The sequence below is a fragment of the Prunus avium genome, chromosome 1 (assembly GCF_965620075.1).
Source record: "Prunus avium chromosome 1, drPruAviu1.hap1.1, whole genome shotgun sequence".
NCBI lineage: Eukaryota > Viridiplantae > Streptophyta > Magnoliopsida > Rosales > Rosaceae > Prunus > Prunus avium.
In genome coordinates this window covers 42,059,573-42,077,439 of record NC_142284.1, presented here as the reverse complement: position 1 = coordinate 42,077,439, position 17,867 = coordinate 42,059,573, and the positions used below count along the sequence as shown (strand labels likewise).

Sequence of the window (17,867 nt, the reverse complement as noted above, 5' to 3'; positions counted from 1 at the left end):
TGTTGATTTCACTTGAATTTGATTTGCCTTTTTTATTTTCCTTATACCTTACAATTTCAATTTCAATCCAAGATTTCTCTCAATATGTTAATCCTTAATAGCACAATATACCCTAACTCGTTGAGTTAAAGGAAGAAGTCTGAAGTTGCTTCTTGAAAAAATAAAAATAAAAGCTCCACTTAATGGAAGATAACAGCGAATGTCTATAAATTGTAAGATTTGGAAAACACAATGACCAATTTGAATTGAATTTCCAAGTAAAACCTAGTGACCAAAAAAAGTTTAACCCTATACTTTTTTATAAAGCCCATGGATTGAGAGAACAATGTTTTTTTCGCAACTTTTGATATTAACAAGTGAGGAGAGAATTGCTAATTGTGAAATATCCTGCTTATCGTTTCAGCGACAGTCTCATTTGAAGAAAATATCCAGGTAAATATAATAAAAAACAAAATTGCGGACCTGCATATTTAAAACTAAATGATCATATGGCATCTCAAATTGGTTATGTACATTACAAAAGTATTCTTTGTTGGAAGGAGATTTTTGGTAACATGTGGTGAGCCCGCTCTGTACTCTCGGACCATGCCTGATAAATCAAGATAACATAAGGGCTGGTGCTGATTCTGCTGCTGAATGTTCTGTCATTCAAATCCATGCTTCAATTAAAATCAGCTTCCGTTGCGAAAAATGTTGCTAGCTATGCCCCTCTGGGCTCCATTCTCGCCATGATTGGCTTGGCAGATTGCTCTTGTCAAATTGGTAGCACATTCTTCCTGGAGCAGCATGTTGACAGAAAGTTTTGTCTGTCAAGGTTTTTCACAGCCTGCTCTGCTCACATTACTTTATGATATGGCAAATGAGAGAGAGAGACCTGAGTTGTTCTTCTTCGTATGCCTTAGGAATGCGAAGCATTGCAGATTTCGTGTAGCATTCAGGGCTTCCCACTAGATGAAACTGAGACTAATCAGACAAGAGAGCTTACAAGTTTCCCTTATTGCAGGCAAATGCTACATGTATTATAAGATGCATTAAACCTAGTGTACAATTCAAGTTACACCATGTAGCATGTTGTGCATAAACCAAAGCAAAAAATATGACCTGAAACTAGGGTACTAGAAATTCTTGCACTAGATATCTGACATAGAATAGAAGACACTCCAACTATCAACTGAGTTTGAGAGGATTTCGATGTGTGAATGACTGATCTTCTGTAACTATACATACTTTTCTCGGAACAAGTACCTTAAAGGAAGGTTAGGCATTCATTATGGACAAAGAAAGAGGATAGCACTTACATTTCTCAACAACCACCACAACAAGAACAAGAAGGACAAGAACAGTGACGATGACAAGAACAACCCCACTTGCACCATGAAAAGCAACGACACCAATAGGTGGGTTTTGATTTGGTTACTTTTTTAGTCGATACTTTGGCCGCTGCTGGTGGCTCCAGACACTTCTCTTCTGTATACTGTGTAACCTTCATAGAATTTTTCATCCCATCTGTCAATCTGCCATATCAAAATGTGCATAACAGTCACAAACGATAGATTGCATTTGCAAGAGACACAGAGACATGAAAAGATATCAAATATATAGATGATAATTTAGTAAAAGAAAATCTTATTATTAAGGATTTCTGTTTCTACTTAAAGACGGACAAATGGCCACTATGGTTAAAGAAACATGCATACATGGTTGTAAAATCACAATGGATTCTTTTTTGCTACAGTTCCAAGGGTAGCAGAACGCCCAACTACAATCCGAACAGTAGCAGGTTGGCCATGTACCATAGCAGAACGCCCAACTACAATTAGAACAGTAGCACAATGGCCATGCACGCTTCTTTGTTCTGCAATAAACAAAGCTATATTCTTCATGGACCGAGTTCAAGGTTCGGGATCTTAGCCAATAAAAGAAAAGTTCTAGGTTTGGGAACTTCCGTGCATATATACATACATGAGCATGCACACAGATGATGCTTCCTATGCACACAAACTACTGTAGACATGCGTATGTCTGAATTTTGTGTGTGCATGAGCATGTATAATACTAGAAATTATTCTATGAACACAAGCTCTGTATTATACAGTCAAAACTGCATGCATGCCCATCCTTTAGTACACAGTACATCCATATGAAAAGATAGGGACTATCCATGCATAGTTCACCTTAGAAAACTTATATAGACGTACATTGGGAAGGCAAAAGAGCGTGTGCTAGCTCCACTCCCATCGGAACGGCGGGAGAGGCTATGGGATTTGAAGGATACAGTTGGAGCTGGCACTCTTCCCTCACTATGATCTTCGGCATTTGTTCTTGCAGTGTCCTTGACGGTCTCATCTTCCATTCCTTCAGCTCCAGATTCCCTCACCTCTTCAATCCCATTGCTGTCAATTTCTAGCTCAGGAATTGGAGGAGGGTGTGGACTGAGCCCATACAACTCGCCTGATTTATATAGTTCCCCAGACTTAGTCAAATCACCCAGCAAAAATATATGGTCTCTGGAAAAGCTATTGTTGCCTAAATGAATGCTAAACAATGACTCATTGGAAGCAACACTCCATTCCATTTCTTTGTTGGATTTACTTCTTGCAAACACAGAAGACGGGATCCTACAAGGATCATATCCTCCACTCCGTTCCATCATTTGAACAGTGGGGGATTCTGTCGGTGACATACCATGCCCAACATCCGAAACTCGGGATGTTGATGCGGGACCCAGAGAGCTGTGGTCATGATGTTTAGGGAGGGAAGCAATATGTGGTGAAGTGGAAATTCTATTTGTATCCACTTGGAAGAGATCTTCCAATGACGAGTCTGATGCCACTGAAGACAAAGAGGACAAAGAGATTAGCTTTCTGGACGGGACACGCAGATCACCTTCATTAGCATTAGCCTCTAGACGTATTGTTGACGGGCTATTTCTATCACTCGCATCAGGAGCCTGTGATGTTTCTGAGTGCTTATTGCCTCCACTTCCATCAACAACTATTTCTGAATGCTTACTGTTTCTGCTGCCAGGTTCCAAGTCCATAACTGAAACATGCCCAAAACAAATTTCATAACAGATATAATTGATAGACTTTGCTTTCAAATCTTATAAAGTACAGAAACTAAATCCGCAGTAAGTTGATGGATTTCCAACTTGGTTGCTTGAATGGAAAATGCTATCACAATAACAGTTAACTAAGATTTGCAAGTTGAGCAAAACACACCCGTCTACAAAGAGGAGCATTCGGTATTAGTTTGGCGGACACACATGTCATTATCAATTCACACAATTCAAAACTTTGAGCCATTTAAAAGAATGGGTTAATAAAACCAACAAATTTAAAACCCTACCAGTTATATACAATTTCATGTGTTTATAATGTCAACAATTACCAAATTAACTGCGTGAGCCGTCATTTGCACAAGCATTTCAATATGATAAGACAACAAGCAATGTCTTTTCCCGATAAATTCTTGAAATTTCATTTCCAGATCTAAGACATGAATTTGATAGCTAAATTCAAATTGATTCATAAATCTAACAAATAGATGAAGAAGGAAAGAAGCTCACTTGAATCATTACAAAGAAGCCCTTCGGTGCCCAATTCTAAATGGTCGGGACGATCAGCAGTCCTCTGCCTCCTCCTCACCTCTCTTTTCCTTTTTTTGTGATAGGAAACCCTCCCACCCCTCAATTGAATCGAAAAAATTCCCGAGAAATAGAAATTGAAAACTTACAAATCTTCAAAACCCAAATATTAGAAAAAATGTAAGAAGGAGAAACCCTTTGATTGATAAACCCTAATTTTGAAAAAAATAGAAAATAAATAAAAAAGATAGAACTGAAAGCTGTTGCCGTTGAATATCTGAAATTGTGTTGTAGAAATAATAATGAGGGAATGCCAAATGGGAAATTAGGGTTTGTGAGTGGGAAAATCTGATGATGAAAGGCGTTGCGACATTTTCGGCGTTTCTTTGGGTTCCCTCTGTATCTGTAACTAACGCTCACTGCCTTTCGCGCCATTTTAACTACTCTACCTTCTTTGGGCGCTACATAAGCCGTCCCATGCTGGGATTTAATTCAGGTGTTCGGATTCGTCCTATCGTGCGATGCCACGTCACGGGATAAGGATACAATAGTAATTTGCTTCGTGGACGAAAGTGTCCATTTGAGGAATAAGATCTTTGTGAGTTGTGAATAATGTGGCATTTTCCCTGAATTAGAATGCCAATTTTCAACATAATAAACAAGCAAAACAGTAAACGGATCTAGCCCAATGGAAAAGTCTTAACTTGCGTCATGTTCGAATTGACTACTTATGATTTTAGTATTGTGTGTGTGAGAAATTCCTCTACTCTACGATTTAGACTATTGCGTATACTAAAAATAAAAGCAAAAAAAAAAAAAAAAAAAAAATCAAATAGATCATATTAAGATTAATTAATAGTTACAGTTGTAGGTTAGGTCAGCATCTCTAATAAACTCTTCAACCACTTTGTGATGCTCAAATAGATGAGACACATCATAAAAGATCTCTCCAACACCCTTATGCAATTCAATAATCAAACTTGCAATCTCTTTCTCTCTCTTCAAGACTAGAAAGTTGACTTTGACTTTTTAAAACATTTAATTTTACTTCAGAAAAATGAAACCTACTTTGAAAATGTTAAAAACATGCATTTTTTATTTTCATAGGGTTAATCGTTTTATTAGTCCCTAAACTTTGGCTTGATTTGCATTTGAGTACCTCAATTTCCAAAATGGTTCCCGTGGTCCTTTAACTTAAGTTTCATTTGGACAACTAGTCCTACCGTTACTTCTGTCAATTTTTTCATTATATTTAGGGGTAGATAGGTCTTTTCAGGTTGGTTGTATTATCCCCCTTCACCCATCTCATCATCCCCACTTCCACCGCCTCTCTCTCTCTCTCTCTCTCTCTCTCTCTCTCTCTCTCTCTGATACCAATCCTTGGATTAAACTCGGATATGTTTCTTGGTGGGAAGAGTGGCTAATACAAATTGGGGGCACACTATATGTTCATCTTGTTGTCTGGCATTGGCTGCCCAAGTTTTGATGAACATGAAAAATGACAAAGCATCTGCAATCTTGTGGGAAAGGCAAGCACCAAGAGCTAAGCTAAGCAGAGCAAGTAAAGGAGAAGTCTTTACAAGTTTACAACTTTTTTTCTTTGAATTTGAATTTTCAGGATCCACCTGAGAGACCCAAAAGACAAAACCCTCATGGTATAGTCACTCAAAATTTTCAGCGATGGACCATGTTTGGTACTCTCTACCCATAAGGAACAATTCCAATTAGAAGAACAAGAGAGTAAGTTATGATGAGAGCTAGGTCTGTTAAAAGATTTGGAAGAAAATTGAGAAGGCATGTCAGAAGAGATAGAGGAGGTGGGGTAGATCGCGATGGGGCTAGTTGGATGGCTGGGTAGGGGGTAGAAATCGGGATAGAGGGAGAGGGGAGAGAGAGATTTCTTCTTTGGTTCGTAACTCTTCAGATTTTCTGATGTGTTAAATGTCGTATCAGAGAAGCTAAAAGAGGTAAAAGTCTTTTTTGTCCCTCAACTACTCCCCACATGCCCTAAATATAACGAAAAAATTGACAGAAGTAACAGTGAGACTAGTTGTCCAAACGAAACTAAAGTTAAAGGACCACAGGAACCATTTTGGAAATTGAGGTACTCAAATGCAAATCATGTCAAAGTTCAGGGACTAATAAAACGATTAACCCTATTTTCATATTATAAATATATAGACATTTTTCACATGTTTTCAATTTTTTTCCATGATATTGCATTAATTGAATTGGAGAGTGTGTTGGAGCAAAATTATTCAAGTAGCAAATAAATCTTTTCAAATTCCGACACTCTCTCCCAAACCCTACCCCCCTCTCTCCTAAAAAAACCCTCATACATATGTTTTTCACTTTGAGGGGTGCTCTTCTCTTTCTCCCTCTCTTCTCCCCTCATTTTCAGAGACAAAAGGTTTCCCCTATTGGCAGAGTTAGGTCAACCTTAAATAGCGAGAGTGATAATTTTGCCTAATTGATTGGCTCATTCGATTAAAGAAATCACGAGAAATCTTGCGAATTATGAGGTATGTTTATGTGATGTTGTGTTAGAAAAAAGATACTACTAGAGTCAAGAGGGATTTTGTAGTGTACTTGGTTAATTGTTATAGTCTAGAGATTTAAATAGTAAACAAAGAAAAGAAGAAAAATGAGAAAGTGAGTAAACTCAAAAGATGATAAGGGTTAGCCATGTAACACAGAAAGTAATTGAGTTAACTGCAACAAATATAAAAACAAATTATCAAAGGATGAGAAGGGTCAAGTGACCCTTAATTGGCTCCGCCCATGCCCCTTTTTGTCTTCGTTTTGCTATGATTTTCCTCTAAACATCACAGGAGGCTGCGTCTCGGCGTCAGATCTCCACCTGCATTTCAGCGTCGGATCTCCATCACCATCCTCTTTGCGGTTTCTTTATGTTTGAAATAAGTCACAGACTTTTTGGGTTCTCTGTGTAGTTTTCACCTCTCCTTTTGTGAGAGATTTTCACTTTTCCTTTATAAAAGCCTTTCATCTCTCCTTTGTGAGAGCTTTTCATCTCTCATTTATAAGATTTTTATTTGTATTGTTATGACTTGGTTTTTTCAAACTTTATCTCTTTTTGATTATTTTGAGTTTACAATCTTTGTTGGGATGTCTATGTCAGAGTTTCTTTGATCCTACATGATCGTTAATGGAAGCGCATCAAATTGTCTTAATTTTGATGTTAGACAGCTTCTTTATTGTAATGGCCCTTTGTGACTAGTGGCTTTTTTGGCTGAATTATAAATTCAATCCTAAAATTTCTCAACAAAAAAATAACTTTTTAAATTGCCACATAGGTTAACAAACTTTAATTTAAAGAGTTTAATTTGCTACTACTATTGGAGATATATTTAGTATGGTATTCAGACTTACACCAAGTTCAAATTTCCAAAAACATTAAAGTAGTTTAAAATTTCCTATTTATAAAAAGATTGACTAATGTTGAACATGAATTCAAAAGCACATGATTTAACAATTCAAAAAAAGAAAAAAGGCACATGATTTAAATACCTTAAATATAAGACCACATTTTAGAAAATAAAAGTAAAAAACAATTTATAATATTTAGGTGCAACATTATTGGGATTTATAAGATAAACCAAAGTAAACGGGGCGGGTCGGTGGATACTATCTCGGCCATGCCATCGGGTTCTTCTGTTCACTGAGACAGGAGGCGCATCTTCTGCTTCTCTCTCAAGTTTTCACATCGAGCCATCGAGCCATCGAGCATTTTCAATCTCAGGTCGGTCAATCTCGAGCTCTTTTCACAGGGTAATTATTGGTTTTCTTTGATTCTTCTATCTGTGTTTTTCTTAGATTCTTTGTCATTTGCTGATTTTGTTCAATGGGGTTTTCTCGTTGCTTCCTAGCTATCATTTAAACTGATGGGTTTTCTTTTTCTCTTTGCATTCTTTGTTTTTGTGGAAATTTACGTGACCATGATGGATTGGATTTAGGTGGTCCTGTTTGAGACTATTAATACATGCGATTTATGGAAAACTATTCTTAAATTTCTGTGTGTTCCGAACCCACAAAAAGAAATAAGGTCAATAGAGTCTGTCTTCACATCAGTTTAGGAAATCGAACTTGTTCGTGTTACTGTTACTGTTACTTCTAATTTATGTTGATTCGTCCTCTGTTGCACTCTCCTGTTTTTGACTTCAAAATGTGGATCGACCCAGTAATGACACTCAATTAGTTGTGTTATAGCATAGTTTTATGTTGAGACTCAATCATGAAGTACATCATAAAGTTCCATTCTTTTCTTCGTTGAAGCGAGTAGAATTCATGAATTGATATTAAATACTTTCTCCAAAGTGGTGTTTTCCAGAATAGTGATTCACGCACAAACCCTTCACTTTTCTTTTATATCTTATAGATGAGTTTATACTTTTTGAAACACTTTACCGAAAAAGAATTTCTAATATTGAATTAAAATTTTCAGATTCTATTTTATACATGCGCCAAGAACAGGAATGAGGGTCGATACAGTGGTTGTGGTTTCATGCATATACATTCATCAATAACTAGCTTGCTCAGACATGGCTGTCGTTGCTTGGTGTTGCATTTTAGCACCATTTAATATGCACCAGCATAGATGCTGTCTTCTTCCAGGTTCTGGATTAGCACCCAAAGCAGGGTGAATAAAATCCAATGGAAGGATCACGAACCCCTTTACTTCTGTCTGATCTTCCAGAATCGACCTCCTCTAATAATACTGGGAGTGCGAATTTTCATGCACATGGAATTCGTGGGTGGTCCGGTATTCAGGGACTGAAGAAGAGGGGTCATGGAAGTCGTTCTTGGATACAGATTGATCCACTTGGGAACACAAGCGTTGTGGAGCTAGACAAGGCTACTATAATGAGACATTGTTCTTTGCCTGCCAGAGATCTCCGACTTTTGGACCCTTTGTTCATTTACCCTTCTACAATATTAGGAAGGGAGAAAGCTATTGTTGTTAGTCTTGAACAGATCAGGTGTATAATCACAGCTGATGAGGTTATCCTGATGAATTCTCTGGATGGATGTGTTGTTCAGTACAAGTCTGAATTGTGCAAACGCCTACAGTCAAACAAAGATCAATCTGGTAAGGAAACTAGTTGTGTGTAATACCTAATGCTTTTTACTCATACTTTTCACATGTATGCCAGTGATAACCTTTTTATGCCATTCCTAAAAGTATCTAATCGGACAGTAAAAAACAGGTTTCCACTAAAACTAAGTGACAACTTGTTTCTTTACCAAAAGTTAAGATTTTCTTTTCATAATATTTTTAATCATTTAAGTAACACTAAATGTCTAATACATTTCTGACAACGAGTCTAATTTGATTCAGATGACTTGCCTTTCGAGTTTAGAGCATTGGAGCTGGCTTTGGAGCTAACTTGCACGTCTCTAGATGCCCAGGTATCCATCTATCTACAGCACAGCACCGTAACTATTTTTGGTACCTGCTGAATTTATGTTTTAGATAATCCTACGAAGTTCTTGCTCGCTACATTCTGGAGATATAATTGTCACCAATTGGTAATGTCCTTAGTCATGTATATGTCATCTTTCAGAACTCTATCTATATTGTATTGTGAATTGTTGGATCATACGAAGAAAAATTGAACAATACCAGCACAATGAAGCAGCGATCATCATCAGTGTAAATCAATTACATTAATGAACTTTATCAATATGATAGGTAAAAGAACTGGCAATGGAGATATACCCTGTGCTGGATGAACTAGCATTATCTATAAACACTCTTAATCTAGAGCGCGTGCGTAGACTCAAAGGGCACCTCCTTGCCGTGACGCAACGAGTTCAGAAGGTAAAACATGATAGAATATACTTAGTTTCATAAGGTTGATTATTCTGTTGTAGTCGTATGTAAATTTATATTTACCCTCATTTATTTCTGCTTTTCAATTTTGTGAACTTAGAATATTTAGAAAGAAAGGGCCAGCTGGCATGGGGAAGGAGGGGGTGAATGGGAGTTTCTTATTCTTTCATTTGTTATATTACTAGATGAATAAGGGTAAAATTGGGTTTATAAAGTTGGTAAAAATATGGGAGGCTTTGTGATAAAAAAACTTGGGTGACAATAGAGCATCGGTTTCTTAATATCTATTGCTTTTCATCCCCTCAATATAATTTCTTTTAATTTATTCAAGGTTCGTGATGAAATAGAACATCTCATGGATGATGACGGTGACATGGCCGAGATGTACCTAACTGAGAAGAAACAAAGGTCAGAGGGTTATCCCCTAAGTGACCTTGGTTTTCAAACTGACACCTCAAGTGAGGAAAGAGTGGGCTCAAAATCTGCTCCTGTTTCTCCAGTGGGGTCAATCAGTGGAGCACATAAATTGCAAAGGGCTTTTAGCAGTATTGTGAGTTCAAGCAGACCCAGCTTACTGAGTTCATCTAATAGTGGAGAAAACATTGACCAACTGGAAATGCTGCTTGAAGCATACTTTGTTGTCATTGACCATACTCTCAGCAAGGTGTTATCGGTATGAGATGTTTTGCTACGTATTTATAGCTTTTAGGTTTATCGAAATTGTAGTATTTGAAAAATGAATTTACTACTGTTTGTTTATAAATCAGTAAGGAACCTCTGTCATCTGTATCATGAAAGAATAAGAATAAAACTAACCAATAGGAAAGAATCAGAATGCTTTGAGTTTGAGACTTCTAATCAAATACCCTGGTCCATTTGAGCTAATAAAAAGAAGACTAAGAGAGAGAGTTGCTTAGTACTAATATAATAAAGACTGATTTTATCAATATTGAGATATGGTTCTTGGCTAAGTGACCTTGAAGAGTTGTCACTCTACTATGCAGACACTTCTGGAAAAATTTATATCTTGTATTAGTGATGGAGCTGAAAGAATATATTGATGATACTGAAGATTGGATTAAAATTAAACTGTTGACTGGTGAGTGATTGACAAAAAATTATTTCTTGTATTGGTGATGCAGCTAAAAGAATACATTGATGATACTGAAGATTTGATTAACTTTAAACTGGTAAGGATTGATTAACAGCTTCCATTTTCAAAATCTTAGATTGCCTTTTGACAATATTTCTTTGAACTACTATAAAAATGTATTCTAATATTACACTCTGTTAATGGACAGGGCAATGTTCAGAACCATCTGATACAATTTGAGTTGCTTCTTACAGCAGCTACTTTCGTGGCCACAATTTTTGCTGCAGTTACAGCAGTTTTTGGAATGAATCTTCCCGATTCTATTTTTGATAATCCATCGACATTCAGCTGGGTTCTCGTTATTTGTGGTGTTGCCTGTGGGTTCTTGTACTTCTCTTTTCTGCTTTATTTTAGGTACAAAAGGATTTTTCCATTGTAAAGTATAGAGAGTAAACTAATTCAATGAGAATGAAGACTCACAATCTTACAGTGAAAATTGGGTTTTCTCTATCAGAATAGAAAAATCCAGGTGATTTTAGAACATGTAATGAACACAGCTATTACGTTAAAATTGCGTCAATCAGGAAATGATATGTAGAACTCTGAAACTATATTTAAAGATTGCTCCTGAGCAACCTACTCAGGAAAACATGATGATGCTTCTCGTCTGCACTGCTCCCTAATGAAAAATTGTAATTTAAACTTTAACTTTTTATTTTTGGTAACTGGATATTTCATAGAACAAAGCCAAAGGCAGGACCAAACAAACAAGCCGAGACCACAAAAGTCCAACGACAGCAAAACACAAAGCACTAAAAAACTAGAACCAAGACAATGAAACAAAAACTGCCAAGGACCACCTCAGGACCGAGCAGACCGAGCAGACATAGTCGGAGGGCAAGGCAGGCCATCGCGAGACAAGATGAAGACCAGGGCAGCCTCAGCGCACAATCCCCTTTTAACATGTGAAGCTACCCAATCCGCTGTGTGGTTTGCTTACCTAGGGACCCAAGACCACCGAAGCGAATCAAAGGAATCCCTTATTTTTTTTGTCTGAACCACGAGGTGGTTCTGGATGGCCCCAACTATGAGTGGGACCTTTAAGCCTTAACCACAACCCAGACTAATTCCCGCTCACACCGGGTCGGCCCGTAAGGGGTAAAGTGCTGGCCAAAGTGGTGACTCCATACGAGAGTAAGGATCGAACCCCTGACCTCTCTTAAGGAATGAGAGTACCGAACCACTCACACCAACCACCTTGGTTGAATCAAAGGAATCCTTCAAATCACTGATATCGCGGAAAATAGGAAACAAGTACCACTTAACACAAGACATATTATCCTTTATTGCAGAAAAGCAGACCTGCGAGTCCATCTCCACAATTACCTTAAGAAAACCGTGGTCCTTAGCCAAACACAGGCCATCCAACATTGCTTGACCCTCAGCTTGGTCAGCAGACAATGCCTGAAACATATTAGCCTTACCACCAACCACCTGCCCATCATGGTTTCTTAGGACAACACCAGAAGAGGCAACCCTCTGACGCCTGGTCCCATGAACCATAACAATTTGCTTTAATGTAGCCCACTAGGGGAGGCAACAACTTATGAGCAATCGAGCTTAGCACATGTCCCTCAAGACTTGGGATGATGACACCCTCATTTGACGTGCAAATTGCAAGAAACTCAGAGGCTTCCCAACTCACCGATCTGGCCACCACGTCAGGAGGGGGGAGGCCAGTATCATTCTGGTCATAAATAGAAGAGCACCAGGCTTTCCAGATGCTCCAGCACACAAAAGAGGCATGAGTTAAAATCCACTGTTTCTCCAGGCTTGAGAAAACAGAGCAGTAAGAAATAGCCAAAATCCATCTATCCAACAAAGAGAAAGCTTGGTCATCAGGTCTGAAAGATAGATTACTAGCATACCAAACTTTTCAAGCCCATGGGCATAAGAAGATGACATGCTCCACAGATTCAGGAAAATCATGGCAAAGAGGGCAGAGAGGGGAGGGACTCAACTTCCTTTTGAACAAGCTAGCAAAGGTAGAAAGAATCCCATAGACAGCACCTCACATGAATAATTTGATCTTTGGGAGAGTTTTGCAAGCCCAGATACACTTCTAGATTTGCTTATCCACTTGGTGAGAGGATTCAATCCTATTTGACTGAGCTCGCTTGATTTCCCCTATGATCCCAGTGGTAACTCGACTTGACTGTATAAGAGCCATTTTTCGTGTAAGGCCAAATCAAACGGTTAGGAATATCTTTACCTCCAATTGGAAGGGAAAAGATCTCATTGGCCTCGTCCACAGAAATCAGATTCTCAATGTCCACCAACTTCCAGATCTTATGCTCCCAATCAATTATATCTGCTACTATCCTGGACCCAAAGAAGGGGACATGAGAAAGTGGACGGAGGTACCCATGTTCAGATTGGAGGAGCCATGAGTCTTCCCACAGCCTTACAGATTTGCCTCCCAGAATTTGCCATCTAGCACCACTCAGAATAACATCTCTTCCTTCTAGTAAGCTATTCCATGCCCAAAAGGCTCTGCCACCCTTTTCAGCCTCAAGAAAACCACAATTCGGAAAATACAAACTTTTGAGAATCTTGACCCAAAGAGCCTGAGGGTTATTAAGGATTCTCAAGCATTGTTTGGCCAATAAAGCCTTATTAAAAGAAGGCTTATTATCACAAAATATCCCTGATGTTTGTGAAATTATCACATTGCATCCCTAACGTTTTTTTGTATCATTAATGGTCCCTAACGTTAATACAGGTACTCTTAAATAGTCCTTCTGTCAAAAAAACTGTTAAATCTAGGGGTATAATCGTCAAATCAATCCAAAATTATATATTTTTTTTCTTCCCTTCTCTCTCTCTCTCTCTGTTTCTCTTTTTTTTTTTTTTTCTCCTCTCTTTCCTCCTCTTTTCTTCTTCTTTTCCTTCGCTGTTTCTTCTTTCTCTCCCTTTTTTTTTTCTTCTTTCCTTCTTTGTTCCTCATTTTTCTTCTTTCCTTCTTTCTCTTTTTTTCTTTTTTCTTTTTTCTCTTTTTTCTTCCTCTTTCCTTCTCTCGGGGTGGTGATTTGGGTGGCTAGAGTGCTGGGTTGGTGGGCTGTGGAATGGGGCAGGGAGAGAGTTGCAGAGAAAGTACATAGAGGGGCAGGGGTATAAGATCCCACGGTGGTGGTTATGGAGGTCGAGGTGGTGGTTTAGGTGGCTAGAGTGGATGGGTTGGTGGGCTGTGGGAGGGGGCAGGGAGAGAGTTGCAGACAGAGTAGAGAGAGGGGCAGGGATATAAGATCCCACGGTGGTGGCTTTGGTGGTTTGGGTGGCTAGAGGAGACAGAGAGAGAGAGAGAGAGAGAGAGAGAGAGAGAGAGAGAGAGAGAGAGAAGGGAAGGAAAAAAGAAAGAAAGAAGAAGAGTGAGCGGGGCCAGGCGGAGAGAAAGAAGAAAGAAGAAAGAAAAAAAGAGAGAAGGGAAGGAAAAAAAAATTATAGTTTTGGATTGATTTGACGATTATACCCTTGGATTTAACGGTTTTTTTGACAGAGGGACTATTTAAGAGTACCTGTATTAACGTTAGGGACCATTAATGATACAAAAAAACATTAGGGATGCAATGTGATAATTTCGCAAACGTCAGGGATGTTTTGTGATAATAAGCCTTAAAAGAAACCAAATCTCGAAACCCAAGTCCACCACAACTTTTTGCCTCTCCCAAATCTGCCCACTTCTTCCAGTGAACTTTTCTCCCAGAATCATTATCACCCAACCAAAAAGAAGCCATGACCATATTGATCTCATTGCATATAGTAATTGGCAATTTGAAGTAGGTCATCGGGTAAGCCGGGATTGCAGTGGCAACTGCCTTTATTAAAACTTCCTTCCCAGCAGGGGAGAGCTCCTTGTTCCACCCGTGAGAATAAACTTCAAAATAAGATCTTTTACATAACCAAGGGCCTCCTTTTTTGAGCGGCCCCAAACTGATGACAAACCCACAAATACTTCCCCAGATTATCCGCCTCCTTATTATTTAATACTGAACACACACTTCTTTTGATAAAACCCGGGGTATTTGGACTGAAGAACATATTAGACTTGTCCAAATTAACGAGTTGGCTAGAAGCTGCCCAGTAGGCGTCCAAAATGTGGGTCATTCTGTTGCAGTTCTCAGGGGAGGCTTTGATGAAGAGAAGGGTATCTTCAGCGAAAAACAGGTGTGAAAGAGTGGGGCTGCCGTTACATAATCTGATGCCATTAAGGGCACTTCCAATAGTGAAACCCTTGCTATGGCAAGGGGGACTAGGGCAAGCACTATTCACATAGTGCCTGCCCTTGCAAAAAGTAAAATGCACTTCCAGCAGTTGTCATGGCAAAGGACAAATGATATTCACTTTTTTGTTTTTTTAACAAATTTGTTTACCTAAACAATTAATTTGGACAATATTTTCGGATAAGATTTTGGGTTTCAAATTTTAGATATTTTTTTTTTTTCAAATTTCAAATTTTGGGTTTTTTTTTGTTAATTTTTTTTTTTTTTTTTGCAGAAAATTTTTTCTGCCGTTGGATTGAAGGACAAAAATGAATCTGACAGCCCAGAAGCCGCCACGTGGCACCAGCACTCGGGCTCCCCCTGCCTTCGGGCCAGCCCAAGCTCGTGGTCCCCACAGCTTGCCCGGGCCAGCCTTTGCTGCTGGAAACCGAATTTGGGCTCAAACAGCCCCCCAGCCCTTGCCTGCAGGCTCTGCTAGAAGTGGCCTACCACTAGCACACTCAGATGATATGAGGTGAGAGAGAGCATCATTAACTAAAATAAACAAGTAGGCCGATAATGGGTCTCCCTGGCGAAGACCCCTAGAAGGCTTGGAAAAACAACCATTCTTCCCGTTCAAAACCACAGAGAAATTAACAGAGGAGAGGCACCCCATAACTTAGGAAGTCCATTTTCTACAGAACCCCATTTTCAACATAACTCCTTCTGAGAAATCCCACTAAATGCGATCATAAGCCTTGTCATGTCCAGCTTTATCCCCAATTGATAGTTTTTCCCTTTCTTCTTCAATTTTAATCTGTGGAAAGCTTAATGGGCGATTAAAACATTGTCATGAATCTGTCTGTTTGCCACAAAGGCGTTATGGAAGGGCGACACTACCTCAGTTAAGATAAGCTTCAAACGATTAGCCAGAACTTTTGAAAGGATTTTATAAGCGAAGTTACACAGACTGATCGGCCTATATTGGCCAATAAACTCAGGGTTCGGGACTTTTGGGATGAGCACAATTTGTGTTTTGTTCAGCTGGCTAAGCACTTTTTCGCAACCTTGGAACTCAGTCGTAGCAGCAAAGATCACCTCATTTATAATGGACCACAAGTAATTTTAACTTCTATACATCAATTAGTGATCTATTTCTCATTTTTGTAATTAGTCAAAAAATTAAGTGAAATCTAAGACTAATATACATACATTCTTCTTGCAATTTTGTGTTCAACTTCCTCATCTGTTGAAGTCACCCTGTTAATCTGTTCATAAGCTTCATTGTGTCTATCTGTTAAATTCATTGAAGTCCCTCTGAGATTTTTTACATGTTCAAAATCCATTGAATGCACCCTCTTTTGACTAGCTCCAAGCGCTGTCTCAAGCTCCATGATACGTGCTTCAAGCCTTGACTCGATCACCTCATGAAGACGCAAACTCAGCTCCCTAGGGCACACAGCTTCTTCATGATCTGAGTCTGATGAACTGCCAGCAGGTTCCCAATTGACCTTGTCAAGTCTCAGATCTTCCTCAACAACATCTGCTACAAAGTCAGGATCCAGCTGCAAAGAGAAACCCAATTGCCCAAATTTTATGCTCCATAAAAGAAAATCATTTTCTGCCTCAGATTGTAAATTGGTAACCACAGAAACTGCTTGTTGCAAACTGTTCTTAGGCCTTTCTGCAGTATGGTTAACCAATAATACGCTGCATAATTGAAATGATTCAGGTGCATAATTACCTCCACAATATCTGGTGTTCTGCTTAAGCTATAAGTGTTAACGTTTAGTTCCAAAAGCTCTAGTTCAGCTAGGAGTTCTGCCTCAATTTTGCTCATAGCTTCAACATCATCATCTACCGTCTGGTCAGTTCCCTGGAACTCAAAACCCAAATTACTGAGCTCCTTCAAGTTTAATGAATCTTTCATCTCTACCTCCTCCTCCTCCTTATGCAAATCTTGGACCAACTTCTGCGTCTGCTTCAGCGACTCATTTAACTTGTCAACTTCTCTTTTATGAGCAACAATAGTATACATGATTCCAATTGTGATTCCAATAAGGCAAAGAAGCATTCCATATTGTGAATCTGATAAAGTAAAAAAATAAATTTTAAGCACAAGATAAATAGCATCTTAAACTTTGAGCAACATGTAAAAAGCAAAGTTCATTATAACAAAAGAATAGCGTACAACCTTGTGAGTGAAATGGTCTACCAGACACCCATGTAGTTGAGCTGCTACATCTCCTCTGCCTCTGCCTCTGCCTCTGCCTCCGCTGCCGGGCCTTCTCTTTCAAGCCACATTTCTTTTCAAACTCTCTTTCCTCACTCTCCAACCACACCTCATTGAAATCAACACTTGCAAATCCAATTACTTGCCTCCCATTGTTAACCAATAATGGCCTCATTGTCAAAACACATGGTGATGCTGATGCTGACGATGCACATGAACCATCCACATCCTCTTCCACTCCAGCACGTTCCCTGTACAACAACACCTGAGCCAAAAAGCAATTTTCTATAGAATCCAGAGCTTTATAAGAATACCCATTAGATTTAATTCCAAGATATCTGCTTTTCTTTAGTCTATCATGAGAAAAATACACAGCTTTTCCTGTCACAACAAAATCAGAAACCAATTCACCAGAAGACTCAGTCAGCTCCTCCATCCTATGCCCAGTTTTTTTCATTTCTTTTGGAGCCAAATGCTCTTCACCACCACCACTAGCAGAAGCTGAATCTATTACTGAATCACCAAGAATCTGGGATTGCCCATGAACATGAACCGATTCTGATAAACCTTCCTTGAAAAGCCATTTATGCCAACAATACTTTGCTACATAAGCAGCCTCAGTAGCTGCTGCTGCTGCTACCACCCATAAATCCATTCCTTCTCTTCTCTCTTTCTCTCTCTTTCATGAATTCTAGCATTCAAAACTTATAAACGAGGAGGAAATGATTGTTGGTTGGTTATAAACGAGGTGGAGATTTTATTGTCTAAGGAAAAGCAATAATAACGAATCCACAGGTTATAATACTGCTGTCTTTTTTGGTAGGAAATATATATATTTTTGGTAT

General features: G+C 38.8%; 3 protein-coding genes across 8 annotated transcripts; 1 reads left to right on the top strand and 2 right to left on the bottom strand.

The window, feature by feature from the left end:
• Window positions 1–442: 442 nt before the first annotated feature.
• Window positions 443–4,043, bottom strand: LOC110750351 (suppressor SRP40-like protein). 3 transcript variants are annotated; one of them, XM_088249736.1, is made up of 4 exons: window positions 3,569–4,043; window positions 2,199–3,042; window positions 1,698–1,855; window positions 1,380–1,514 (listed from the first exon to the last, which is right to left on the bottom strand). In XM_088249736.1, exons 2-4 carry the CDS (start codon window positions 3,038–3,040, stop codon window positions 1,510–1,512), a joined length of 1,005 nt encoding a protein of 334 aa, XP_088105862.1. In that variant the 5' UTR covers window positions 3,041–3,042; window positions 3,569–4,043; the 3' UTR covers window positions 1,380–1,509. The 3 variants fall into 3 exon arrangements, with proteins under 3 accessions (XP_088105860.1, XP_088105861.1, XP_088105862.1); XM_088249734.1 differs by lacking the exon at window positions 1,698–1,855 and having other exon boundaries at window positions 443–1,514; window positions 2,175–3,042; window positions 3,569–4,042; XM_088249735.1 differs by lacking the exon at window positions 1,698–1,855 and having other exon boundaries at window positions 443–1,514; window positions 3,569–4,041.
• A 3,145-nt stretch (window positions 4,044–7,188) lies between these two features.
• MGT3 (magnesium transporter 3) lies at window positions 7,189–11,149 on the top strand. Of its 4 annotated transcripts, none has more exons than XM_021950683.2 (7): window positions 7,189–7,346; window positions 8,049–8,693; window positions 8,943–9,013; window positions 9,297–9,425; window positions 9,769–10,110; window positions 10,580–10,627; window positions 10,739–11,149. In XM_021950683.2, the coding sequence occupies exons 2-7, from the start codon at window positions 8,258–8,260 to the stop codon at window positions 10,967–10,969; spliced, it is 1,257 nt and encodes a 418-aa protein (XP_021806375.1). In that variant the 5' UTR covers window positions 7,189–7,346; window positions 8,049–8,257; the 3' UTR covers window positions 10,970–11,149. The 4 variants fall into 4 exon arrangements, with proteins under 4 accessions (XP_021806375.1, XP_088102833.1, XP_088102832.1 ...); XM_088246707.1 differs by having other exon boundaries at window positions 7,195–7,346; window positions 8,219–8,693; XM_088246706.1 differs by having other exon boundaries at window positions 7,197–7,375; window positions 8,219–8,693.
• Window positions 11,150–15,893: 4,744 nt separating this feature from the next.
• Window positions 15,894–17,817, bottom strand: LOC110750380 (uncharacterized). Its single transcript, XM_021950700.2, has 3 exons — window positions 16,984–17,817; window positions 16,534–16,877; window positions 15,894–16,354 (listed from the first exon to the last, which is right to left on the bottom strand). The coding sequence occupies exons 1-3, from the start codon at window positions 17,675–17,677 to the stop codon at window positions 15,989–15,991; spliced, it is 1,404 nt and encodes a 467-aa protein (XP_021806392.1). The 5' UTR covers window positions 17,678–17,817; the 3' UTR covers window positions 15,894–15,988.
• Window positions 17,818–17,867: the final 50 nt, after the last annotated feature.

Coding starts and splice junctions, on each gene's coding strand:
- LOC110750351 (XM_088249734.1), bottom strand. CDS start 3,040: ATGGACTTGGAACCTGGCAGCAGAAACAGTAAGCATTCAGAAATAGTT. Junction 1,515..2,174: donor GTCTATATAAGTTTTCTAAG/GTGAACTATGCA, acceptor TTGATATGGCAG/ATTGACAGATGGGATGAAAA.
- MGT3 (XM_021950683.2), top strand. CDS start 8,258: ATGGAAGGATCACGAACCCCTTTACTTCTGTCTGATCTTCCAGAATCG. Junction 8,694..8,942: donor GTCAAACAAAGATCAATCTG/GTAAGGAAACTA, acceptor AATTTGATTCAG/ATGACTTGCCTTTCGAGTTT. Junction 9,426..9,768: donor TGACGCAACGAGTTCAGAAG/GTAAAACATGAT, acceptor AATTTATTCAAG/GTTCGTGATGAAATAGAACA.
- LOC110750380 (XM_021950700.2), bottom strand. CDS start 17,677: ATGGATTTATGGGTGGTAGCAGCAGCAGCAGCTACTGAGGCTGCTTAT. Junction 16,878..16,983: donor TAGACCATTTCACTCACAAG/GTTGTACGCTAT, acceptor TTACTTTATCAG/ATTCACAATATGGAATGCTT. Junction 16,355..16,533: donor GAACACCAGATATTGTGGAG/GTAATTATGCAC, acceptor TTCTCTTTGCAG/CTGGATCCTGACTTTGTAGC.